The 20070-nt window shown below is 49.4% G+C and overlaps 6 protein-coding genes across 6 annotated transcripts; 3 read left to right on the top strand and 3 right to left on the bottom strand.

Moving 5' to 3' along the window:
• Positions 1-91: 91 nt before the first annotated feature.
• On the bottom strand, positions 92-1812 carry TREMEDRAFT_62307 (uncharacterized protein; the record flags this gene model as incomplete). Its single annotated transcript, XM_007004601.1, has 4 exons — positions 92-177; positions 228-1185; positions 1267-1592; positions 1650-1812. The coding sequence occupies 4 exons, from the start codon at positions 1810-1812 to the stop codon at positions 92-94; spliced, it is 1533 nt and encodes a 510-aa protein (XP_007004663.1).
• Positions 1813-1855: 43 nt separating this feature from the next.
• Positions 1856-6052, bottom strand: TREMEDRAFT_73857 (uncharacterized protein). The gene is made up of 18 exons (XM_007004769.1): positions 5752-6052; positions 5629-5681; positions 5424-5554; positions 5191-5369; positions 4257-5145; positions 4102-4214; positions 3950-4057; positions 3718-3908; positions 3640-3659; positions 3532-3596; positions 3289-3411; positions 3179-3248; positions 2994-3135; positions 2928-2949; positions 2868-2882; positions 2700-2819; positions 2261-2654; positions 1856-2206 (listed from the first exon to the last, which is right to left on the bottom strand). The coding sequence occupies exons 1-18, from the start codon at positions 5987-5989 to the stop codon at positions 2008-2010; spliced, it is 3072 nt and encodes a 1023-aa protein (XP_007004831.1). The 5' UTR covers positions 5990-6052; the 3' UTR covers positions 1856-2007.
• Positions 6053-6270: 218 nt separating this feature from the next.
• On the top strand, positions 6271-10767 carry TREMEDRAFT_62305 (uncharacterized protein; the record flags this gene model as incomplete). The annotated part of the gene is made up of 18 exons (XM_007004600.1): positions 6271-6324; positions 6368-6660; positions 6708-6920; positions 6949-7117; positions 7163-7282; positions 7325-7438; positions 7584-7656; positions 7700-7772; positions 7815-7992; positions 8037-8396; positions 8432-8669; positions 8714-9296; positions 9330-9852; positions 9897-9994; positions 10031-10265; positions 10309-10574; positions 10622-10706; positions 10756-10767. The coding sequence occupies 18 exons, from the start codon at positions 6271-6273 to the stop codon at positions 10765-10767; spliced, it is 3687 nt and encodes a 1228-aa protein (XP_007004662.1).
• Positions 10768-11115: 348 nt separating this feature from the next.
• TREMEDRAFT_39033 (uncharacterized protein) lies at positions 11116-13751 on the top strand. Its single transcript, XM_007004432.1, has 11 exons — positions 11116-11462; positions 11601-11636; positions 11750-11856; positions 11907-12000; positions 12169-12328; positions 12418-12627; positions 12685-12743; positions 12884-12921; positions 12969-13329; positions 13406-13527; positions 13577-13751. The coding sequence occupies exons 1-11, from the start codon at positions 11284-11286 to the stop codon at positions 13720-13722; spliced, it is 1512 nt and encodes a 503-aa protein (XP_007004494.1). The 5' UTR covers positions 11116-11283; the 3' UTR covers positions 13723-13751.
• A 678-nt stretch (positions 13752-14429) lies between these two features.
• On the bottom strand, positions 14430-16945 carry TREMEDRAFT_30833 (uncharacterized protein; the record flags this gene model as incomplete). The annotated part of the gene is made up of 3 exons (XM_007004409.1): positions 14430-16307; positions 16363-16493; positions 16657-16945. Coding segments are annotated over 3 exons (2298 nt in total), but the record flags the coding sequence as incomplete, so codon positions are not given.
• Positions 16946-17698: 753 nt separating this feature from the next.
• Positions 17699-18428, top strand: TREMEDRAFT_56918 (uncharacterized protein). Its single transcript, XM_007004489.1, has one exon. It carries the CDS (start codon positions 18099-18101, stop codon positions 18276-18278), a length of 180 nt encoding a protein of 59 aa, XP_007004551.1. The 5' UTR covers positions 17699-18098; the 3' UTR covers positions 18279-18428.
• Positions 18429-20070: the final 1642 nt, after the last annotated feature.

The raw sequence follows: 20070 nt of genomic DNA, 5'->3' as shown, positions 1-20070 counted from the left end.
CATTGCTGTATACTTACCTATCGAGGCTTTGCCTGCTTGTGTATTATATTCCAAATCTTGATGAATTTATTATGCCAGAAGTTCTCGCCATTTATGCAAAGTTGATTCGAGTAAAGATTGTTCGTGAATACGAACCATGATAGCCATCCGCTGCAGCTTGGCGTCGGAAGAGAGAGTCTGAGGATAGTCAGCTACACATAGATCCGAGAATTCGTTGAAAAGCAGACTCACGTCACGGATAGTGTAAAGATCTTCCACTTGATGCTCCGAATGATGAAACTTTGTCAGACGTGTCTCAAGTAGGTTGATGATCTCCTTGACGACTTGCCCAGTGATAGGTGACAGTGGACCTTTATTCGTGTTTGATTTGGTCTGACCCGACATTTCTGCATCTGTCCCTCTGAACTCGTTCGCGTTCGCCCTTCGCTCGATCTCTTCCAAGCTATCCCTCATCACCTCTGCTAGTTCCGTATGCCCTGGCACTTCATCCAGAAGTACTCGTCCAATGACCACCGCCGCAAACAAATAACCTGAAATCTGACCTTCATGCGACACACTCAAAAGTCCCATTCTGTCCGGTAAACCCACTAAAGGATCTTCGACGTCTATATTGTCCATCATATCTTTAATAACTCCCGACGCAATCATCCCTGCGTATGCTCTCTTGAGACTTATATCTGTTCCCAGGACATGTGACAATTCCCAAGTTATTCCTTCATCTGCAAAATCTTCACCTACAAAACCCCATTCGACTAAACTTCTCGCATCACCGATATTGTCATCATACCAATTCCAAATTTCTTCTCCACCTCTAACTGATCTTTCCAATTTGAGTTCAACACAATCAATGGTTTCTTCCATGATCTTCCTAGTATGAGGTGGTACTTGTTCCAACCGTCTTGGGACATCGTTGGCGTTAAGAAGATCATGTTTGCAAGATGGAAGAGAACCACAGATATGACAAACGTCTTTGTCTGATGCTAATTGAGTATGAGGGGTAGATGAATGATTTAAAAGGTCTGCAAATGGACAAAGACCAACAGTGTGGTATAGATCAATGACAAATGCTCGAGTTGAAACGAGAGCGAAAGTGTGATAAAAAGCTTCGAATGGGGAAGGTGATGGGTGAAATCTTGTTGAAGGTAAATGTAATCTGTGTGTTTGATAGAAAGTGTTCAGTTCATTCTGCTTTATAAGTCACTCTGCACTTTACCGGGATAATTCATAGTGTTGTAACGAACAGTGATGAGATGGAAGTACACTCACTAGACCAAGACCGATGGAAGATCTTCTTGCCATATCACGCTCCGCTTCCGTCCCTTTCAGCCAAAGTAATCCTAATCGTCCATCTTCCCCGGCTATTCTTTTAACGCTCCAGAATACGGGTAGGAGTATCAACTCTCTTGGGAGGCTCTGAAGGTAGCCAAAGAAGGGAGAATCGACATCCAATCTGAGTTCATGTAGGATCGCGAGGGATAGCTGCAAGATAGGCCAATGCGCTTCAATACCATCTACACTTGTTGGTGGGGGTGCCAGAAGGGGTAATGAGCTGGTTCGGTGGGAAAGTACAGCCGTCTTTGGGATCATACAGACTACGTTATCAGCATCTATCTACGAGATCTTGATAGAACAAGATAGCAGATACTCACCTAGGTCACCTTCATCGATCGTCTCAGTAGCCCTAATGCCCCAGCCGTCGAAACTTTCAGTGATTTCAACATGGGAGTTGATGACGGCACCATGGTCGTCGAGCCAAGCTTGCAATATCTCTATAGATGGAGGTGGATGTCCGGATAAGAGACCATGGGACATTTTGTCACCTGCTATCCATGCCGTGCAACTGGAAAGGAGAAGTAAAACGAAAAGCAATGAAATGTCATGTACAACACCAAACTACTACGAGCCCTCTACCTATCATTTACGTATCATATTCGGTTGCCCCGATACCCTGGAATTATGCGACGAATGTTATTATGCACTTTTAAATCCCCCAATCGTCCAACGACATCACCACCACACGTCACCTGGTACATTGCCTTGACCCGATGGTTGCCCCGTCTGGTCAGCCCCTGTCCAACGCGGCCCTCCGATCTGCTGACCCAGAAGGTCGTCAACGTTGGCGGGCAAAAAGTATTGCTCTAATCCGAGATAGGGAACCATCTCCATCATACCCGCTTCGGCCCCGAGAGATTGTCCGTCAAGAAAGCTTTAGATCTGTCAGCTGGGTACAAGACAAGTGACATCGGGGGACAGCACTCACAGAGGCAATTGATTGCTATCGTCCAAAGTCAACCCTGCTCTCTCTAGCGTTTCCTGAGCAAACAGGGAGTCAAACTCGAAGATGTCCTGGCCTGACAGAGGCGATTCATTAAGTACGGGATTCTGCGCAAAGAAGGCATTGCCAGGAGAAGCTGCCGGCGCCTGAACAGGTTGAATCTGACTTGGACCCATCTGAGGTCTGTGGGGCTGTGACGACATCAGTGGAGATAAAGAGAACGGCAACCCGTGCTGCTCAGGTTGTGCCATGGCAGGAGCGGGCAATGCGGCCATCGATTTGAGAGGCGAAGTAGCCGCCGAGGGAGCAGGTATGACGTTGTTGCGACGAGCGCGCCGAAGTATCAAGCGTAGAGAACGAGCGTAACGACCTGCAGGAACTTGTCAACGTCAGCATGCGGACGATAGGTAAAGTCCAGCCTCACTTTCTGCCAACACCGTTGCCAGCTCCTCCACGTCCTTGGCAGTCTTCTTGAGGTCCAATTCGTGAGGGAAGAGACGAGCGATACGAATAAGGAAAGAGGCTGCAAAGGCAGCGCATACATCTGCGATGTAAGTTAAAGTAGTTCAGTGACTCGACAGGTTCTACTCACGGACGTAATGAACGGCTAGGTATGTCAGCGAAGGACGAACTGTCACATCTAAAGACTCACCGTATCGAAGTCCATTTCGGTACTACATGTCAGCTTGCCTGTCCATGCCACAGGAAGGTTACCCACATTCTGTCCATGAAGGCATATATCCAGGCAGGTTTGCGCATTTCTCATCGCTCTGATGGCCAAAAGCCGCTTTTCTTCCGGCATATTGACAACATCATGAGGATCGCGGATTCCTCGCAAAAGCTGAGAATTCACAAATAGTCTACCACATCAGCCTGCTTCGATCCGGGAAACGGGCGGCTTACTCGGCATATTGCCTTTGGATGATGAGCGATTCTCGGAAAAAGTCCCCTCGGGTCTTGCTGAAGCGTTTGGCTCCGAGTCAGCGCAGTCAATGATAGAGGCAGTGACTGACAGAAGACGATATCCCATTCACGTTCCCAAGCATCGAATTGTGCGTTGGCCTCTTTGAGCCGCTGCATTGCAGTCTCTGTCAATGGTTGATCAGGAGAGGCAGTCAGTTCGACGTGTAACGGAGCTGAGCGTCAGTGTAAATTGCCGGTCATCGGAGAGAGATACATGCCTCGAAGAGATAATAAGTGAACGGTGGAGACAAGCCTCGCGTCTGAGGTGATGGACAAGGGGTGTTCAAGAAGACGTCGAGCATGCTGGATGGTTTCGTCTTCCGCCAAGATTGCTGGGCGACCGGTGCCGTACGCCATCCTGGCAAAGTCAATGCTATCCAAAAATGTCGAGCGCCACTCACTGATGCTCCATGAGATAAAGCTGAGCCATTGTCAGCCAATGTTTCCCTGCTATAAAACACGAGAGACTAGAGACTCACGCAAAACCAGACTCGCGACTGAACCACCAGTGGTCGATCAACTTGTTCGAGCTCTTCCTTGCTTTTACCTCTCCCCATACCACTTTTCAATAGGAGCAAAAACGACTTGTTGATGCCCATGTCTATAGCCATCCGGACCGCGTGGCCGCCCGGTAACCAGCCAGATTCATTGCTGAACGTGGAGAGGAGGACTGGTATGTGAGTTGACATTGGACGATCTTTGAGAACTTACTCATTCCTTGAACGGCTTCTATGCGAGTGACAGGGTTGAACAACGTGCTGACTCCTACAGCGTGTGAGCAAATGAGAAAGGCTCCGCATGGAAGAACTTGCCGATTTTCTCGGCGTGTAGCCGGCAAAGACGCTGAGTCTCGCTGGGCGGACCTGCTACTTCAGCTGCGGCGATAGGCAATGTAATAGCCTCACCTCCACCGTCTCGTACTCTGGCGCCCACATAGATGATGGCCGTGATGGAAAATGGCGAGCGAAGCCGTAACCTGCCGACGTCAGTCATGAGGAGGGTATGCGTTGGCACTCACGATTCCCAGGTATCCATGACGGGATCATAACATGGGATGTAGTTGGAAGACCCAGCATAGAAGCTACAGCCGTCAGAACTATGCTTCGATACGAAGTCTTTGGCTACGCACACTTTCATCATCTCTCGACCCTCTTCCTCACTGACATAGCCTTCGGCCACCGCATCCGGGAACGCATGCACATGAGTCTTTCTAGCTCTCGTTTTACCCTTCAACCCGGACGGGGTAGGGGGGAGGTTCTGCGCCTCGACGATTTCATGACCGGTCGGTCTTTGCTCCAGCAGCCGAGACTTTTTGGGTACCTTGTGTGTGGTCGTGCCGTCCAGTGAATCGGCGAAAGGCCGCTTGCCATTGCCGTTGTGCTGGTTTCCCATGGACTTTGCCTGTTCCTCTCGGGCTCTCTCAACGGCAGCCTCCACCAGACCAGCCATATTAGACATGGCTCCCAGGGGATTGGTGATTGTCTCAGCGTCAAGCAGGTCATCTGGTCCGAGTGACCCAGCCCTAGAGGGCGGCAGGGTGGAATAAGGTCTATCATTCTCGTCTCGTGGTGTCAATACGGGAGAGAATCTCTGCCCTCGGTGGTGTTCTGTGTCCAGCGTGGATTGACTGGTGAGTTGTGTGGACGACGAAGGAATTGGATTGAGTTGAGGGCGAGCTGGTGCACCCCAAGATGGTGTCTCCTGCTTCATAGTATTTATGGAGCTTGAAGAGGGCTGATTGATCGGGGTCATTCGAAAATTAGATCCGGATCTGCTGAAAGGGCCAACGGATCGGTCTATGGCCGATGAAGGGTAAGGTGAGTGGTGCGCCAGATTGAAGCCACCCCCATGTGGCGCCAGAGAACCGAGGGTCGTAGCGAGGGGTGGTTTGTATGCATTGGCAATCTCTGGCATTTTAGCACGGGGGACATGGATATGGATTGTACACTTACGAGAGGGTACACCTCCACGACTGGAGGCATCATAGCCATTGTTGAGAGCCGGGGACCTCTCACTGCTTACACTCGGTACCGCGGGTTGTGGGGCCGACAGACTTGCTCGGATCGCGACCACGAGTTCTGACAACGTGTCTTGTATGCCAGATACTTTGTTCTCGAGAGATCGGATTCGACTGATGGAGTTCATGGTGAGCTTTTTGATCGATTGCTACTGGAGCTCCACTCACTCATCACTGCTGCTATCCCCAGCATTTCTTCCAGGCTTTTCCATCACACATTCGAGGCCTGAATTCCGGCATCGCTTGCAGGGAGGATCTTCCGCACCGACGCATCGCATCTTCATTCGCCGACAGTTGTTCTGCTTGGATCAGAAGAATGACAAGTGAAACACGTGCCCGAGGACGACGGTGTCTGCTGCATTGAGAGACTCACACAAGCACCTATACAACGTTCAGCTCGATCCTTATGAGGAGGCATTATGAAAACTTGATTTGGGTTTACAAGTTGCGGCTGAAAAGGGAACATGGAAAGATGAATGGGGTTGAAGAGACGCACGATTGACTCTGGCGATGAGACCCCGCTTCTCCTTGCCTCGCCGGGCTCCCTCGTGTAGCTGTCCACTACCGCTAGGTGCATTCCAACCCGCTTGATCTCCACTACCGGGACTGTAGTCGTTATCCTCCTCGTGTTCAAGGTCGTTGGTCCCATCGTCTCTCTCACCCGACCAGGATACTGGCCTACCGAAAGAAGGTATGCTGGAGGAAACGTCCGTCATTTCATGCTTGATGACCATGTTCTTTTGTCAGAGAGACATGCGTGACCCAAGAAGATTATTATGATGGGGATGTGATTCGAGTAGAGGGAGCAAAGTCTTGGAAGCCTCTGGCGGGGCATTGTGGGGACGAAAGCCTGATAGGCGTGTGAGGAAGGGGAAATCCAATTACCCGAGGTAGGCATGCGACTGTTAGTTAACCACGTGATCCTGTCAAGTCGCGTCAGCCTAAGACGTGAATCTTCCCTTACCCCCTCTACACTTTCACCACTTGGTTATCACTTCTCCAGCCTGCAGTCAAGATGCCTCTCAAAAGGCTGGAGCTGTCAAACTTCAAGTCGTATAGAGGACAGCAGGTAATTTCTGTATTCATCAGTAAGCTCGACTGACATCTGACAGGTGATCGATTTCGGAGATGCACCCTTCATGTGCATCATCGGACCCAACGGTGCTGGCAAGTCCAACCTCATGGACGCCATCTCCTTCGTTTTGGGTGTCAAATCGGCCCAACTCAGGTCCACTCAACTCAAGGATCTCGTCTATCGTGGGAGGAAGGCCGCTCAAGCTGAGGACGAAACCATGAGTATAGAAGACGATGGAGATTCTCAAGCGCACTCCAATGATGCCCGGACGGCATACGTCATGGCCGTCTACGAGGACGACAAAAATAAGGAATGGAGATTCAGACGCAGGTATGTGTGATGGACACTCCTCTTTTCCGAAATGAATTGACGGCCAGTATCACAACAACTGGAGCCTCCACTTACTACCTGAATGGGAAAGCCGTTCCTTGGAATCTGTATAATCAGCAGCTCGAAAAGTTCAACATCCTAGTGAAGGCCAAGAACTTCCTCGTCTTTCAGGGTGACGTGGAAGGCGTCGCCAGTCAAGACAGCAAGGCCTTGGCCAAGCTCATCGACAGGATCAGCGGGTGGGCACTGTCACGTCTCGGGTAAGGAAATGACAAGCTTATGACCCAGTTCCCTGGACTTGGCACCTGCCTACGAAGCCTCCAAAGCGGCTCAGGAAAAAGCGACTGATGCTAGCACAGCAAACTATGCCAAGAAACGAACCATGTTGACCGAAGTCCGACACTTCAAAGAACAGAGGGAAGAGATCAAACAATGGGAAAAGCTGAGAGACGAAAAAGTACGTGCGTTCCTCTCAAGACTCAGCTCCAAGCTGAACAGGCAGGATGCCTTGGTGCAGCGGCATCTCCTTTGGCGTCTCTATCACCTGACCGAAGAGATTAACGAGTCCACCAAGCAAGTAGAAGAAGCCAACGAAAAATTGACAGATTTACGTGCTGCAGTGGTAGGTCGTTTTTCTGCTGTCAAGCTCAAACTGACCGTGAAGAATGACAATGACAGCAAATTCCGCCTCGCCAAGAAAGACCAGAATCAAGCGTTGTTGAACGTAAAGAAGCGTGAGGCCGGAGTGAAGAGGGCCGAGAAGGCTTATGACGACAAAGTAAGCCTCATTTGTTTCTCGTCACAGCGTCCTGACAGTCCCGCAGAAGCCTGACCTGGTGGCCGTCGAGGCTCAAATCACACACTCGGCAAAGAAGCGGGACAATGCTGCTTCGCTCCTTGAACGAGTTGAAAGAGACGAGCAGCGCCAATCTGACAGCCTGGAGACTCTGCAAAGAGGTGCAGCAGATGTCAAAAAGAGCATGGCTGAGGCTGTCGGTCAGTTTTGTAGCAGACCCGATACGTAAGGCTGATGACATAGAACGGCAAAGGAAAGCTAGTCAGGCGAAAGGGAAAACCTTGTCGGCAGCTGATCTTGCCGAGTATAGGACCCTGTTAGTGACCAGATCGGACGTCTGACCATATTGACAGAGTAGCCGGTCTGCAGCCAACCTTCGTGCCGTATCAGAACGACAGCAACTTGAGAGTCTTCATCGCGAGCAGAAGAACCTACGTGATGCCCTCGCCTCGGCCGAGGACAAGATTCAACAAGCTGAACGACGCAAAACCAAACTGACAGAAGAAGTGAACAGCTTGTCCAGTAGGGAGGTATCAGTGAGTACATCTCATTCGTATCAGATCGCCTAATAACATGCCAGATGTCCGATAAGTTAGCCGAACTCAACGATGAAAGGGAGCGTCTAAAAGCTCAGTTGGAACATGCTCAAGCTGAACGAGAGCGAGTCAACATGAAGGTGACCGAGATCAACGAGAAACTCCAGGAAACATACAACAAGTTGTTACAGGCAGGGGTTGACAAGCGTGAATCAGAGCGGGAGGCCAAGCTGAAGGAAGTCTTGCAGAGTCTGAAGCGCGTTTTCCCCGGAGTGCACGGTCGCGTCGTCGACCTCTGTAAACCTACGGCTCGAAAGTACGACACAGCTGTCATGACTGTCCTAGGGCGACACATCGATGCTGTGGTTGTGGAGCAGGAGAAAGTGGCCATTGATTGCATCGAGGTAAGCGAGCTGAGACGTGCCTCGCTAATTGTCAGTACATGCGCAACCAACGCGCTGGTCAAGCTACCTTCATTCCGCTTGACACGATCCAAGTTAAGCCTGTTGCGGAACGACTGCGAAATTTTGCTCGTGGTGCTCGTTTGGCCTTCGACTGCATAGAGTATGAACCCGCAGTTGAGAGGGCGATGCAGCACGTCTGTGGCAACGCTATGATTTGCGACTCCATGGACATCGCCAAGCAGATTTGTTATGACAAAGGCCAAGAGGTCAAGGGTGAGCCGTTTTTCCTATGTGATGTGGAAATCACTGACATTCAGCGGTGACTTTGGAGGGTACAGTGATACACAGAAGTGGTCTGATCACTGGAGGTCAAGGATCCGGTGGCTCTCGCAAGTTCGATGACCGGGAGGTTCAAGGTCTTCAACGACTGAAAGAGCAGTATCTTCAGCAATTGCAGGATCTCAACCGTGCGAAGCCCAAGGATAACGCGGACGAAGGGGTGCTAGAAAACTTGGCCAGACTTGATGCCGAGGCGACCATCGCAAAGGACGATCTTGTAAGGGTGTTCTTCAAGCGGCAGAAATTCCAAGCTGACGCTCAGGACGCGACTCGCCTTCGGCTGAATGGTTTACGAGCTGAGCTCAATCACGTGGAGTCTGATTTCAAGAAGCTCTCCCCTGATCTGGAAAAACGGTCTCGAGCAGTTAGGACTCTGGAACAAAAGACTGCCGATCTCGCCAAAACGGTCAACACTGCAGACGACGAAACATTTGACGCTTTCTGCAAAAAGATTAAAATCAGCCACATCCAAGAATATGAGGATGTCCAACTGAAGTTAGCGACGGAGGAGAGTGAGGCGCTCGAGGCCTTCACGACCCAGCAGGCTCGCATCAATCATCAGTGAGTTTGAATGTGAAACGCAGCTCATCATAGAATCGAATTCGAGACATCACAATTATCTGCGACTCGTGAACGTCTTGCCTCATTGCGGGCCACTATCGACCGCGAGAATCATAACGTCGATAAATTGCGTTCTTCGAAGAGAGCTCTCGAGAAAGAACTCGATCAACTGCAGGCTGAGATTGAACACCAGCGAGGCAAGCTCTCCAATGCTCAGGCTGCATATGACAAAGCTACCGATCTGGTCGAGGAAATGCGCGATGCTACCAGAAAGACTCAGCGGATGCTCGACAAAGTGCTCAAGGAGATTGGAGGGTGGAACGACGAGATTGAAAAGGCATCCTCAGATCGGCATGCCATTTATCGTCGTTGTCGGCTTGAAGAGATCGATCTTCCGCTTATTCGCGGCTCGCTCGATAAAGTTCCTATCGAGGAGAATCTGCAAAAGGATGGAGAGTCCATGGACGTGGATGACGACGGGACCCAACGTCCAGCAAGGAGCAACGACTACGGTATCGAACCCGACTTCGACGTGCTGGAGGACGAGGACAGGGAGGTGCGCTTCCATGGTCAGATCAAGACGCGAGCTGACGTATACAGAACGACGCTGAAGAGCTGGGCCACAATTTTGAGGCGCAAATTGCGGCACTGAAGGCCAATCTGGATAAGATGATTCCTAACATGAAAGCCATCGATCGGTAAGCCCTATCGAGTCGACGCTGGCTGACTATCAGGCTTGCCGACGTTCAAACCGGGCTGGATGAGGCGGAAAGAGAAGCCGAGGAGACTCGACAAGAGAGCAAACGGGCCAGAGAAGAATATCAGCAATTACGCAAGAAGCGCTGTGACCTCTTCAATAAGGCATACAATCACATGACTGGGTGTATCGACAAGATTTACAAGGATCTCACTAAAAGTAAGACATTTCCCACCGGAGGTGTCGGCTTTCTCAGTCTCGAAGACGCCGAGGTACGTACATTTCATGGCATGTGACCTTGGCCTTACGGTGCAGGAACCTTATCTCTCTGGCGTCAAGTACAACGTCATGCCTCCTGGCAAACGATTCGCTGAGATGGATCAGTTATCAGGAGGTGAGAAAACGATGGCCGCGTTGGCCTTGTTATTTGCCATTCATTCCTTTCACCCGGCTCCGTTCTTCGTGCTCGACGAGGTGGACGCCGCGTTGGACCCGACGAACGTGTCCAAGCTGGCGCGATACGTTAGGGAGCAAGCGGAGAAGGAAGTGCAGTTTCTGATCATCTCGTTAAAGACCACACTGTGAGTCTCGTCAATCGCGGGTGGTCGTAACCTAGCTAATGGCACAGATACGAACACGCGGATGGCTTAGTGGGGGTTTATCGAGAGCAAGAAGAGAACTCGTCCAAGACGTTGACTCTTGATCTCCGGAACGTAAGCCTGTCTTTGTGAGATGCGGATATGTTGTACGCTTACTATTTAGTACGTGGAATGAAGTCGTCGAGGTTGACGCAAACATGGCTCAGGAGCAGCGGCTCAGTGGCTGAACAAGATTTGGGAAGACTGGGAATGATCCTAATGGAACCATGGAACTTTTGATGGCACTCCGGCTATGTGTGACCGAGATGTGATTCAAAGATAATGGGGAGGCTGCCTGGACCCGAGGATTATCAAGCTCATGGACGTGGTGGAAATGCAAGGGAAGGGTGGGTGAATGATAGTGTACGGTACGCTTGTAGACGAAGGGAAGACAATCCATGTATCAAGAGACGGCAGTGTCATTGTACTTGCATCTCCTTTTTACCGAGGCCGATGTTGTACAAGTACTTATCCTTTGACTATCCATCTTTCCTTGCACTGCCAGACACCTCGAATAAAATACATATAATCTGCCTTCTTGTCTCGTTCAGACCTCATCCTCACCGTTATCATACACCTCGATCTCATTGGCTGGCTTGCAACTGGTCCCATCTGCCTCATTGCTTACTGAGATTGAACACCTTCCCCAGTCATGCCCCTGCCAGACATTTGTCACACTTTTGATCCCTTCTTTCACCTCGATGATGACCGGTTGCGGAGGGTGTTGGAACAGTTCAAGAAGGAGCTTCGAATGGGATTAGAACAGTATGGTCATGACGTTGCCATGGTACCCAGTTTCGTCACTGGTGTCCCGGACGGTACGGAGCAAGGGTGAGCCCTAGGTCTATCTTTTCAATTCATCTCATCACTCGGTCCCCATTTCCTATCTGCTCTGTATATCTACACAGCACAGCATTCACATACATCCTGTGCGGAGAAGAAAGGAAAGAGTCTCGCTGATATCAACAGAACCTTTTTGGCATTAGACTTGGGTGGAACGAATCTGTATGTGATAGACTATTCTGGGCAACATTTCCACCCTTGCTTCACCTGTCTCTTGTACCACTCTATCTTATCTCCTCTCCCCTCCTTCTTAAAGCGGTGAAGCTAAGACTTAGACGTGTGTGTGAAGTCAAGCTTTTCGGTCATCATCAATTTGAAATCAAGCAACAAAAGTATAAGGTCTCTGAGGATCTCAAGGCAGGACAAGCCAGAGTATTATTCGGTCAGTTATGTTCTCCGCATGTCACTGGTTGCTGGGCTGACAGAACTCAGATTATATTGCAAATTCAGTGGATGCTTTCTTGACGGAGATTGGGTCTGAGATTGAGACGGATGGAGAGCCTATATACCTGGGATTCACATTTAGGTGAGTGTGGAGCGATTACCCATTCGAAACCTTCTAGTCGCCATCTACATTCAATAGCGAGTCCTTCCTTATCGGTCCAAGTGAGGCATGGGCTGGCCAGCCATTGAAAATAAGAAACAAATAGGGACATGGAGACTTTGACAACAGATCTCTCAGCTCACACACTAGTTTTCCCGTTGAGCAAACCGCGATAGACGCTGGTAAATTGCTCACATGGACCAAAGGTTTTTCTGCCAAAAACGCAATCGGACATGATGTGGTGGGGTTATTGCAGGACGCTTTGGACAGGAAACATATTCATGTACGATGTTCTGCTCTCGTGAATGATGTGAGTTATTTTTACCTGTTATAGCGACTTACGCTCCGACCTCCCTCGGTCTTTTGCTGCGCGATGACTCGAAGACCGCTGACGGACAGACTGTGGGGACACTCTTGTCTCGATCATATCAACATGGACCTGCACTCATTGGAGCAATCTTCGGTACAGGTACCAACGGCGCTTACATTGATCGAACGCGAACTGTGAAGAAACTTGGAGAGGAGGCTATAGCAGCGGCGGAAGCACTAGGAGAACATGCAGGACAATATATGGTCATCAACACCGAATGGGGAGCTATGGACAACGGGGTGAGTTGCTCCCCTTCACTTTAGACTTACATTCAAAGGATACTCATGAACATGTAGAGACATACGCTACCCGTGTCGATTTTCGACAACAAACTCGATCGAGAGTCTATCAATCCGTGAGCATCCTCTTTCACCTGACAAGCTCGCTCGATAATCTTTCACACCTTGCCAGTTGAAATCCCTGCAACTAACCTTCACCTGACGGTTCCTGCTGCTCGCATGTCAAACGTGAGAGAATGCCTGTGCTGAGACCCAGACGTAAACAAGCTTTTGAAAAGATGGTCTCTGGAATGTGTGAGTCTGCATAACGTTTAATCTGTAAATGTTGGTTGACGAAATAGATCTAGGCGAGATCACTCGCAATATGCTACTTTATCTGATCGACTCGTCTCTGCTTTTCAACGGATTCTCCACAACGACACTCAACACACACTACGGCTACGACACTTCTTTCGTATCCAACGTGGAGGGAGTATCAAGCGATTCTGAAGTTCGCTCGATTATCCTGACCAATTTGGGAGTCGACCCCGATAACATCACGGATGGGTGTGTCGAGCTGGTACGATGGGCTTGTCGGTGCGTGTCGGATCGTGCTTGTTCTTTGGCAGCTTGTGCAATCGCCGCTGTGATTCAACACACTGGTAATGACATACCTCCGGAAGGAGAACAAGATACCGGTGTGGATGTTGGGGTTGACGGCTCGTCAGTTTTCTTTTCTTTTCTTCTTCCCTATCCGTTTGACAAATGAAAAAACAAATGGGATGTGCTGATTTTTCAGTGTCGCCGAGTTTTTGCCAAATTTCGAAAGTAGGGTACGTAAAGCATTGAGAGTTCTCTTGGGTGAAGCAGGCGAAGCTAGGGTTCGCATAGGAATGGCAAAAGATGGTAGTGGTGTAGGAGGTGAGTTATATCTTTATCAAAATGCTTCAGAAGGATACTCATTCAAAAGCCGCTCTTTCCGCTTTGCAAGCTAAAAAGGCTATGGTTGCTAAATTGCATGGGGGTGCTTTGGCAACTGGTCAATCTGAACCTACCGGTCAGACGGGAAGTAGACCCATTGACACGGCAGATCAACTCGATTTGATTCATATGTAAATTATCTATCTATGCATCACTTGGATCTTACGAGGGATGACCATACAACATGAATTGCTGAGCAAACCGTTCAAAAATCCGACATCACACATGACTAATCAGGTCATGATACTATTGAGTAAAGGTGTCGCTTCCCCAAGTTTGAGCTCTACTCAATTCAGCGACAATACCATGTGAGCTATTCGAGGAAGAAAGACGTGGTCAACTCACAAGTACCCGCTGAACAATTGAGTCCACAAATCGTCGTTACCCGTGGCTACAGAAGCAGCCGCGGGTACGTCGTAATTCGCCACCCCTGTTCCAGTTCCGAAATCACCCATGACACCTGAACCCAGAATAGCTGGGTCAAACATCAATGAATCCAGATTCCAAGCTGGATTTCCATCGCTCTGGTTCTGAATGGGTTGAACGTCTGTCGATGGAACGTTCAAGATTGTCGAATTTGATTGCGCATCGAATGTAGGGATCCCGTAAGGTGAAGGAACAACTTTTTCCCCAAAAAACGATGAGAAAGTCGGAGGTGTTGGAGGTCCTTTAGGAACTGTAGAATGTTCAGGCCAACTTTGACAGAGATCTTTGCCGCCGTTCAATTCCAATGGAGTTTGTAATCCTGTCGAACTGTTGGAAGAAGTAACAGATTCTACATTTTCGAAAGGTCTTTTCAACCCATGTGAAGGTTCGGAGCTTTGACTTTGATTAGGTGTAGGATCCTTGACCAATTCTACTAACATATCCGTCATTTTCCCAGCTTGACGCCATGTCATCTCCATCTCTTTCATAGCCGCGATACATCGTTTGACATCTGTGATTGCACGTTCTCTTTCTTGTGAACTAGGATTTCCGAGGTAAACACCTAGAAGTCGAGTGACAGCAGCTACATAAGCTGGTAACATGAAAGAAACGTTTATAGCTCTTCCTGGTAATGCACCGAATTGTCTACCACGACGAAGTACAGCATCGAGAATGTTACATATCGATCTTGCCGCATTGGCACAAATGGCCAGAGAAGGTAAACCTAATTCGGATACTTGTGGATCGATATGTTCACCTTGTTTGGGTAAAGGAAGATAAGGTCTATGAATGAGGATTTGACAATAATAATAATGACTATACATGATTGCTGATTGTTCGAATAATTGTTGATCTGAACGTGTTGGATCCCATCGTAAACCATCAGGTACAGCATCTGCCCATGTGTTGAGAGCGGAATCGAGTTCAACTACAACAGCACGTTTTCCCGCCGAATCGGCACGATGTTCGGGGGATTGATTGATAGCGTAGATAGTACGAAGAGCCGCACCGATGACATGATCAAGTTTCAATAGATGAATGAAAGCTGTTACTTTTGGAACACCAGCAGATTCAGGTTGTTTGAAATCTCTTGTTGGGTCACCAGTCTCCCAATATTCGTCATCCACAGCGATCGGATAATCTGCATCGAAATCCGTATCCTGCAAAGCGACACTTCTACCGATGGCGGCACAGTTGACTCTGTCAATGTGATATAAACACCAGAAAGCTCGTCCGAACAATGCACGTTCGACTGGATGAGCGTGTAACAATGTGGATCGTACGTGTATACCAAGTTCCTGAGCGGATCGTAAACCCATTCCAGAACAAAGCCACATAAGATGTGGTACGGCGGAACCTTGAAGGAAGGCACAGACGAGGACTTGACATTGAAATTCGAATAAAGTTGGTGTTTGCATCAAACTTCGACCCATCTTGATCAAAGCTCGAAGATAATTCCATCCCGCAGAATATTTCAACGTTCCATCTTTGTCAGAACGCAGACGTTCCCTTCCTTCTTCAGACATTGCAGAATCGACAGGCCAATAGACTCGATCATCGTCGACAAATCTCGAACCATTGGCGAAAACCATCAGACAGACCTTGGCAAATTCATGATTGGTATCGTACAATCTATCGGCGTATTGACGTCGGAAGATGAGGTGGTTTAACAATGGAAGATGGAAATTGACATGGGTGAAATAAGCATCTATGAGTGAAGTAGCGAGATCTGGTTCTGGCCAGATGGAAAGATCGACCTGTTGAACAGTTTCATTGGCAATGACAATTTCCCATTCTGGTACGCGCCAATATTCCGCTCTTTTACTAGTATGTATCCTATCGATCAAATCGGGACGTCCAGCTCGGTATTTGAGGTCACCGATGGCTCGTGTGAGAAGTGCAGCAGAGGCTTTACCGTGAAATCGCCATGTGTTGTCCCTGACTTCGAGTCTGGCCATGGCTTTGGCGATATCGGCTTGAGCGGCATGGTGATTTTCGGCATCTTCCTCGTCTTGAGGGGGTCGATTAGGATCTTGTTCGTATGATTTCCAAGGTAGAGGTCCAAGAACTCGTAAAGAAGGTGAAGGAGCGGCTGCGGCAGGGGAGGAAACGGATGAATCGACGCTTGAAGATTCACGGATGGAAGGGTGAGAAGTGGGAATTGTGAAAGGTTTGACAGCCGGCCAAGGAGGTATCTGCATTATGCGTAGAGTTTCGATGTATTCCGAATTGTCAAAATGATCCCTGTCAGGTACTGGACCGACGTATTGATTGAAATCGACTTGAGGGTAAAGCTGATCCATGAGCGAACGGACATACTCGCTTCTTGAGACAAAGAAGATAACACACCTGTTTCAATATATTCTCTAGTCTTCCACAACGTTGTTCTAATGTCTCCACATATCCTTTCAGCGGTCCGCGACGTTTGGCAGCTTCAAGGTAGGTGCATTCAAAACCGCAATCTTGGCAATGTGCGCATTCTATCGTCAGCTAATGTCCGAAACACGGTCAGGCTCATCCATCATATCTATAATGTCCCTGGAAATTTGATAAGATAGACAATGCAGCTTGTTCTCAGCCTCGAGGGCAATGTGATGAGTGGTCTTGAACGGGAATACACGAAAGGAAAAGAAAGTCACTCACTGCTGGCCGAATCACTAGTCATTGGTCCATCACACCGTATCTTCTTTCTTCTACAAACATCACAAGCTCTCATGACCTTGTGTCTTTTCATATCATCTCCATCTTCCTTCCTTCCACCTGGATCGGAAGGTGATACATCATCTTTCCTTCTACCTGGAGAAGTATCATGCTTCTCATTTCTCAAGCCACTATCATCTCTCCTAGGACGTAAAACGTTATCGTTCTCCCCAGCTCTCGAGGCACCTTCTTCATTCCCGTTTCTGAGACTTGGGTCGTCGTCGCCCACCATCCGGAAAGACAGATGATGTCCTCCTTCCCCTTCCCCGGGAGTAACGGCAACACCGGGAACGTAAGCCATACGTCCATTGGAAGCGAAAGACTTTCTATGTGTGCTCGTTAAACCCTGAGACCCGGTATGAAGTCCTTTGGAAGTTGACGAGTCTGGCGTTTCTGGAGATCGAGAGAGATTCCAGCTGAAGTGGCGAGGTGGGGGGATGTTAAAGGATGGTGCAGGTTGGGATGAAGGGGAAGTTTCTCCCATTGTTCGAGGGATATAGAACGAATGGGATGATGTTTGGATTATAACTGTGCAAAGTAAGGGGACCAAGTGAAAAGATGGAAAGAGAAGGACGGAATGGGGTCGAGTAAAGGAGGCATGTAGCAGGTGTGCCGAGGAGAAAACGTCAGTGACCGAGTTGCCCGGCAGGTCAAAGACCTCGCCCGAGGGTTACGATTGAAAACAAGTCGAGAGAGATGGGTGAAAGTTCGGATCTCACCTACTGTGAATTAGAATCTATGCTTGTCTTTGGGCGAAGAAGTATGCAATGAGAGGATGCTGAATGATATTATACGATCAGGCTATAAGCATCCGTGAGTGAGGAAATTCTCAAGTCAGTAAAATCAGGTCCGGATCCGCCGACGGAATCAACCAAAGGAACCATGCCCGAAGGCCGAGTCAATTCATACGTCACTTCCAACGACTTCCAAACCAATGTCAGTCAGGTAAGCTCAGTAATTGCAACATGCAACACGCAGCAGCACTCTTCTTCAATCATTGCATTGAATTACCCTATACAACAGTTGCGATGCCCATGACTTCTGACTTGTTCCATAGCTATCCGATTGATGTGTGTGTGAGGGCCATGATGCTTAATGACAAAGCTCCCGAAATAGAACAAAGAGAGGAAAATTCGTCAAGACTCGTCATTCTTCCACCTCCTTCACAATCCATGTCCTCCATGTCCTAGACCTTTCTCGATTGTCCTCTTCTTATCATATCCTTTACATATTCACCTGAAAAAATGGGAACACACGCCACTGCTCACCACCCATGATACCTATATCCAGTGTCCATGGTCTCACCCCTTCTCTGCAGCTCACGACGTCTCATTCTTCCTTCCATCACCAACCTCTGTCTGTCCCCATCCGTATTACTCCTCACCATGGCCGGTGCTTCCAATCTGTGTTCGCTGTCACTAGGAGAGGCCGTGAGCTCGGCTGAACTGTGTGTTCGTGGTATACCTGCTGCTTCTCCAGATCCCACACGGGTGAGAGGGCGTAGGAAGCCTCCTAGAATGGTCGGCTTTACCGAACGCTTATTAGGGTCGGCGCTGAGAGTATGAGAGGGTAGGACATACGACCGAGAATGAAGTTGGGGTTGGGGTTGAGGATGTGGGGTGGGCTGTAGCAAAGGGTGATGATGTCGAGGAAGCGGTGGTCGATCAATCTCCTCTGGCGATTGGGCCGTTGACCCTCCTCGCGAACGGGTGTTGAACGCCGGAACTAATTGCAGTGGCTCGGCGAGATTAGGTGGTAAAGAAGTCTTCCGCTCGAGAGGATGGCCGTATTCAAATTGACTGAGGTTGACAGCTGACTTATGAGTCGTCAACCCGGCTTCACGACGTTGAACCAAGGGAGGCGGTCTAGGTTGGACAAATGCGACCCGTTGGCCCACGACTCCACTAGACTTTTGTCTTTCGAGTATGAGATCTGTCAATCAGCCCGAGAAACCTGAATGATGCATCTACTCACTTCGTCGCAACGACTCCGACATCTCGCGAGTGATCATGGCTCGTCTCCTTGAAGTGGGTGACAAGGGCTGGATAACGCCGATTTGCACTGCGCCAGTAATCGAGTTGTTGGGCAACGGTACGGCCTGTGCGCTGGAATAACTGCCTTCTTTCTTCGTTTGCAGTTCGGCCAGCTTGCGACGTGTCTGTGACGTGGCGAGATAATCATCCTCGCTGCCGTCATCGTCCGATTCCATCGCGACATTTTTCGGGGTGTGCTGAGGGGTCAATCAGCCTATGTGACTGATGAGCAGGTAGAAACTCACTTTGGGCTTGGGCTTCACCTTAGTTCTCAGAGCCAATTCACCCTCATCGCTGTTGCTCGTCCTACGCTGTTCAGTGCCCTCGCGTCGATGGCTCGTACAGGGTTCCACACTGGATAATTGTGGTGCGTGCAAAGGCGTGTGCGGCGCAACGGTCACACTGACACCAGTTTGAACAGGAAAAGCTATGGCTGATTTGCTGCGAAGGACGCTGGGACCGGCATGACTATCCCTCATCAAACCAGGAAGATTACCAAATGTAGGAGAAGGACGTAATGAAGACTCAGCACGTTCTTTGGCGCCAGGCTACACTAGTCAGCGTTTGTCTACTCGGAGACCTCAAGTAGATGTGCTCACCAAGTCTACCATGCTGCCTCCACGTTTGAACAGGTCGGTGAGGAGACCTTCGCTGGGTCGTGAACCGAAGATTTGCTGCTTGGCAAACATCTCTCGCTGTCTCTGCGCTTCTAATTCATTCTCGATCCTCGTCCGTTCCGCTTCAGCAGCTTCTCGTTCTCTCCTTGACATCTTCTTCAGAGGCGTTGGTGCAGGTGGCGGAGGAGGATCTCTGACAGTGCCTCTCGGTTCTCTTGATGGTTGTCGTGATAGTATCCGGGTCAAATCAGCTGCGGAGGCACCGTTGGGTGAACGAGATGCTATCGTGACATGCTTCTTATTCCGCTTTGTAGGTGACGGTGCCTGTTGGGATTCGTCACTCCAATTAGCGTCACTCTCGGCAGCTTCATCCTCGTCCTCCCATCCGCTTTCCTCATCCTTGGCTTCCCGCTCTTCCTCGGCTTGTCGGATGGCCTCGACTGCTTTCCGCTTCTCCGCCTGGAACCTACCCCGCATGGTGGACAGTGACACTTGACGTTTTTGTGCCCCGTTTCTCTCTTTGGGTCTCATCTTGACGATACCCGATGACGAACCGGAGCTATGACGTTTGACCGGCGGCATGGGCATGACGGGGAGATCATTGTCCTTGGTAGGGACCGGTGAGGTGTTGGAGTCGGACCCGGAGCCTTTGGTAGGTGAAGAGTGAAGGAAAAATTTGCCTCCTTTCTTTTTCGGTGCACGTCGTA

Source organism: Tremella mesenterica, assembly GCF_000271645.1.
Source record: "Tremella mesenterica DSM 1558 unplaced genomic scaffold TREMEscaffold_5, whole genome shotgun sequence".
Classification (NCBI taxonomy): domain Eukaryota; kingdom Fungi; phylum Basidiomycota; class Tremellomycetes; order Tremellales; family Tremellaceae; genus Tremella; species Tremella mesenterica.
This window is presented reverse-complemented; position numbering and strand designations above follow the sequence as displayed.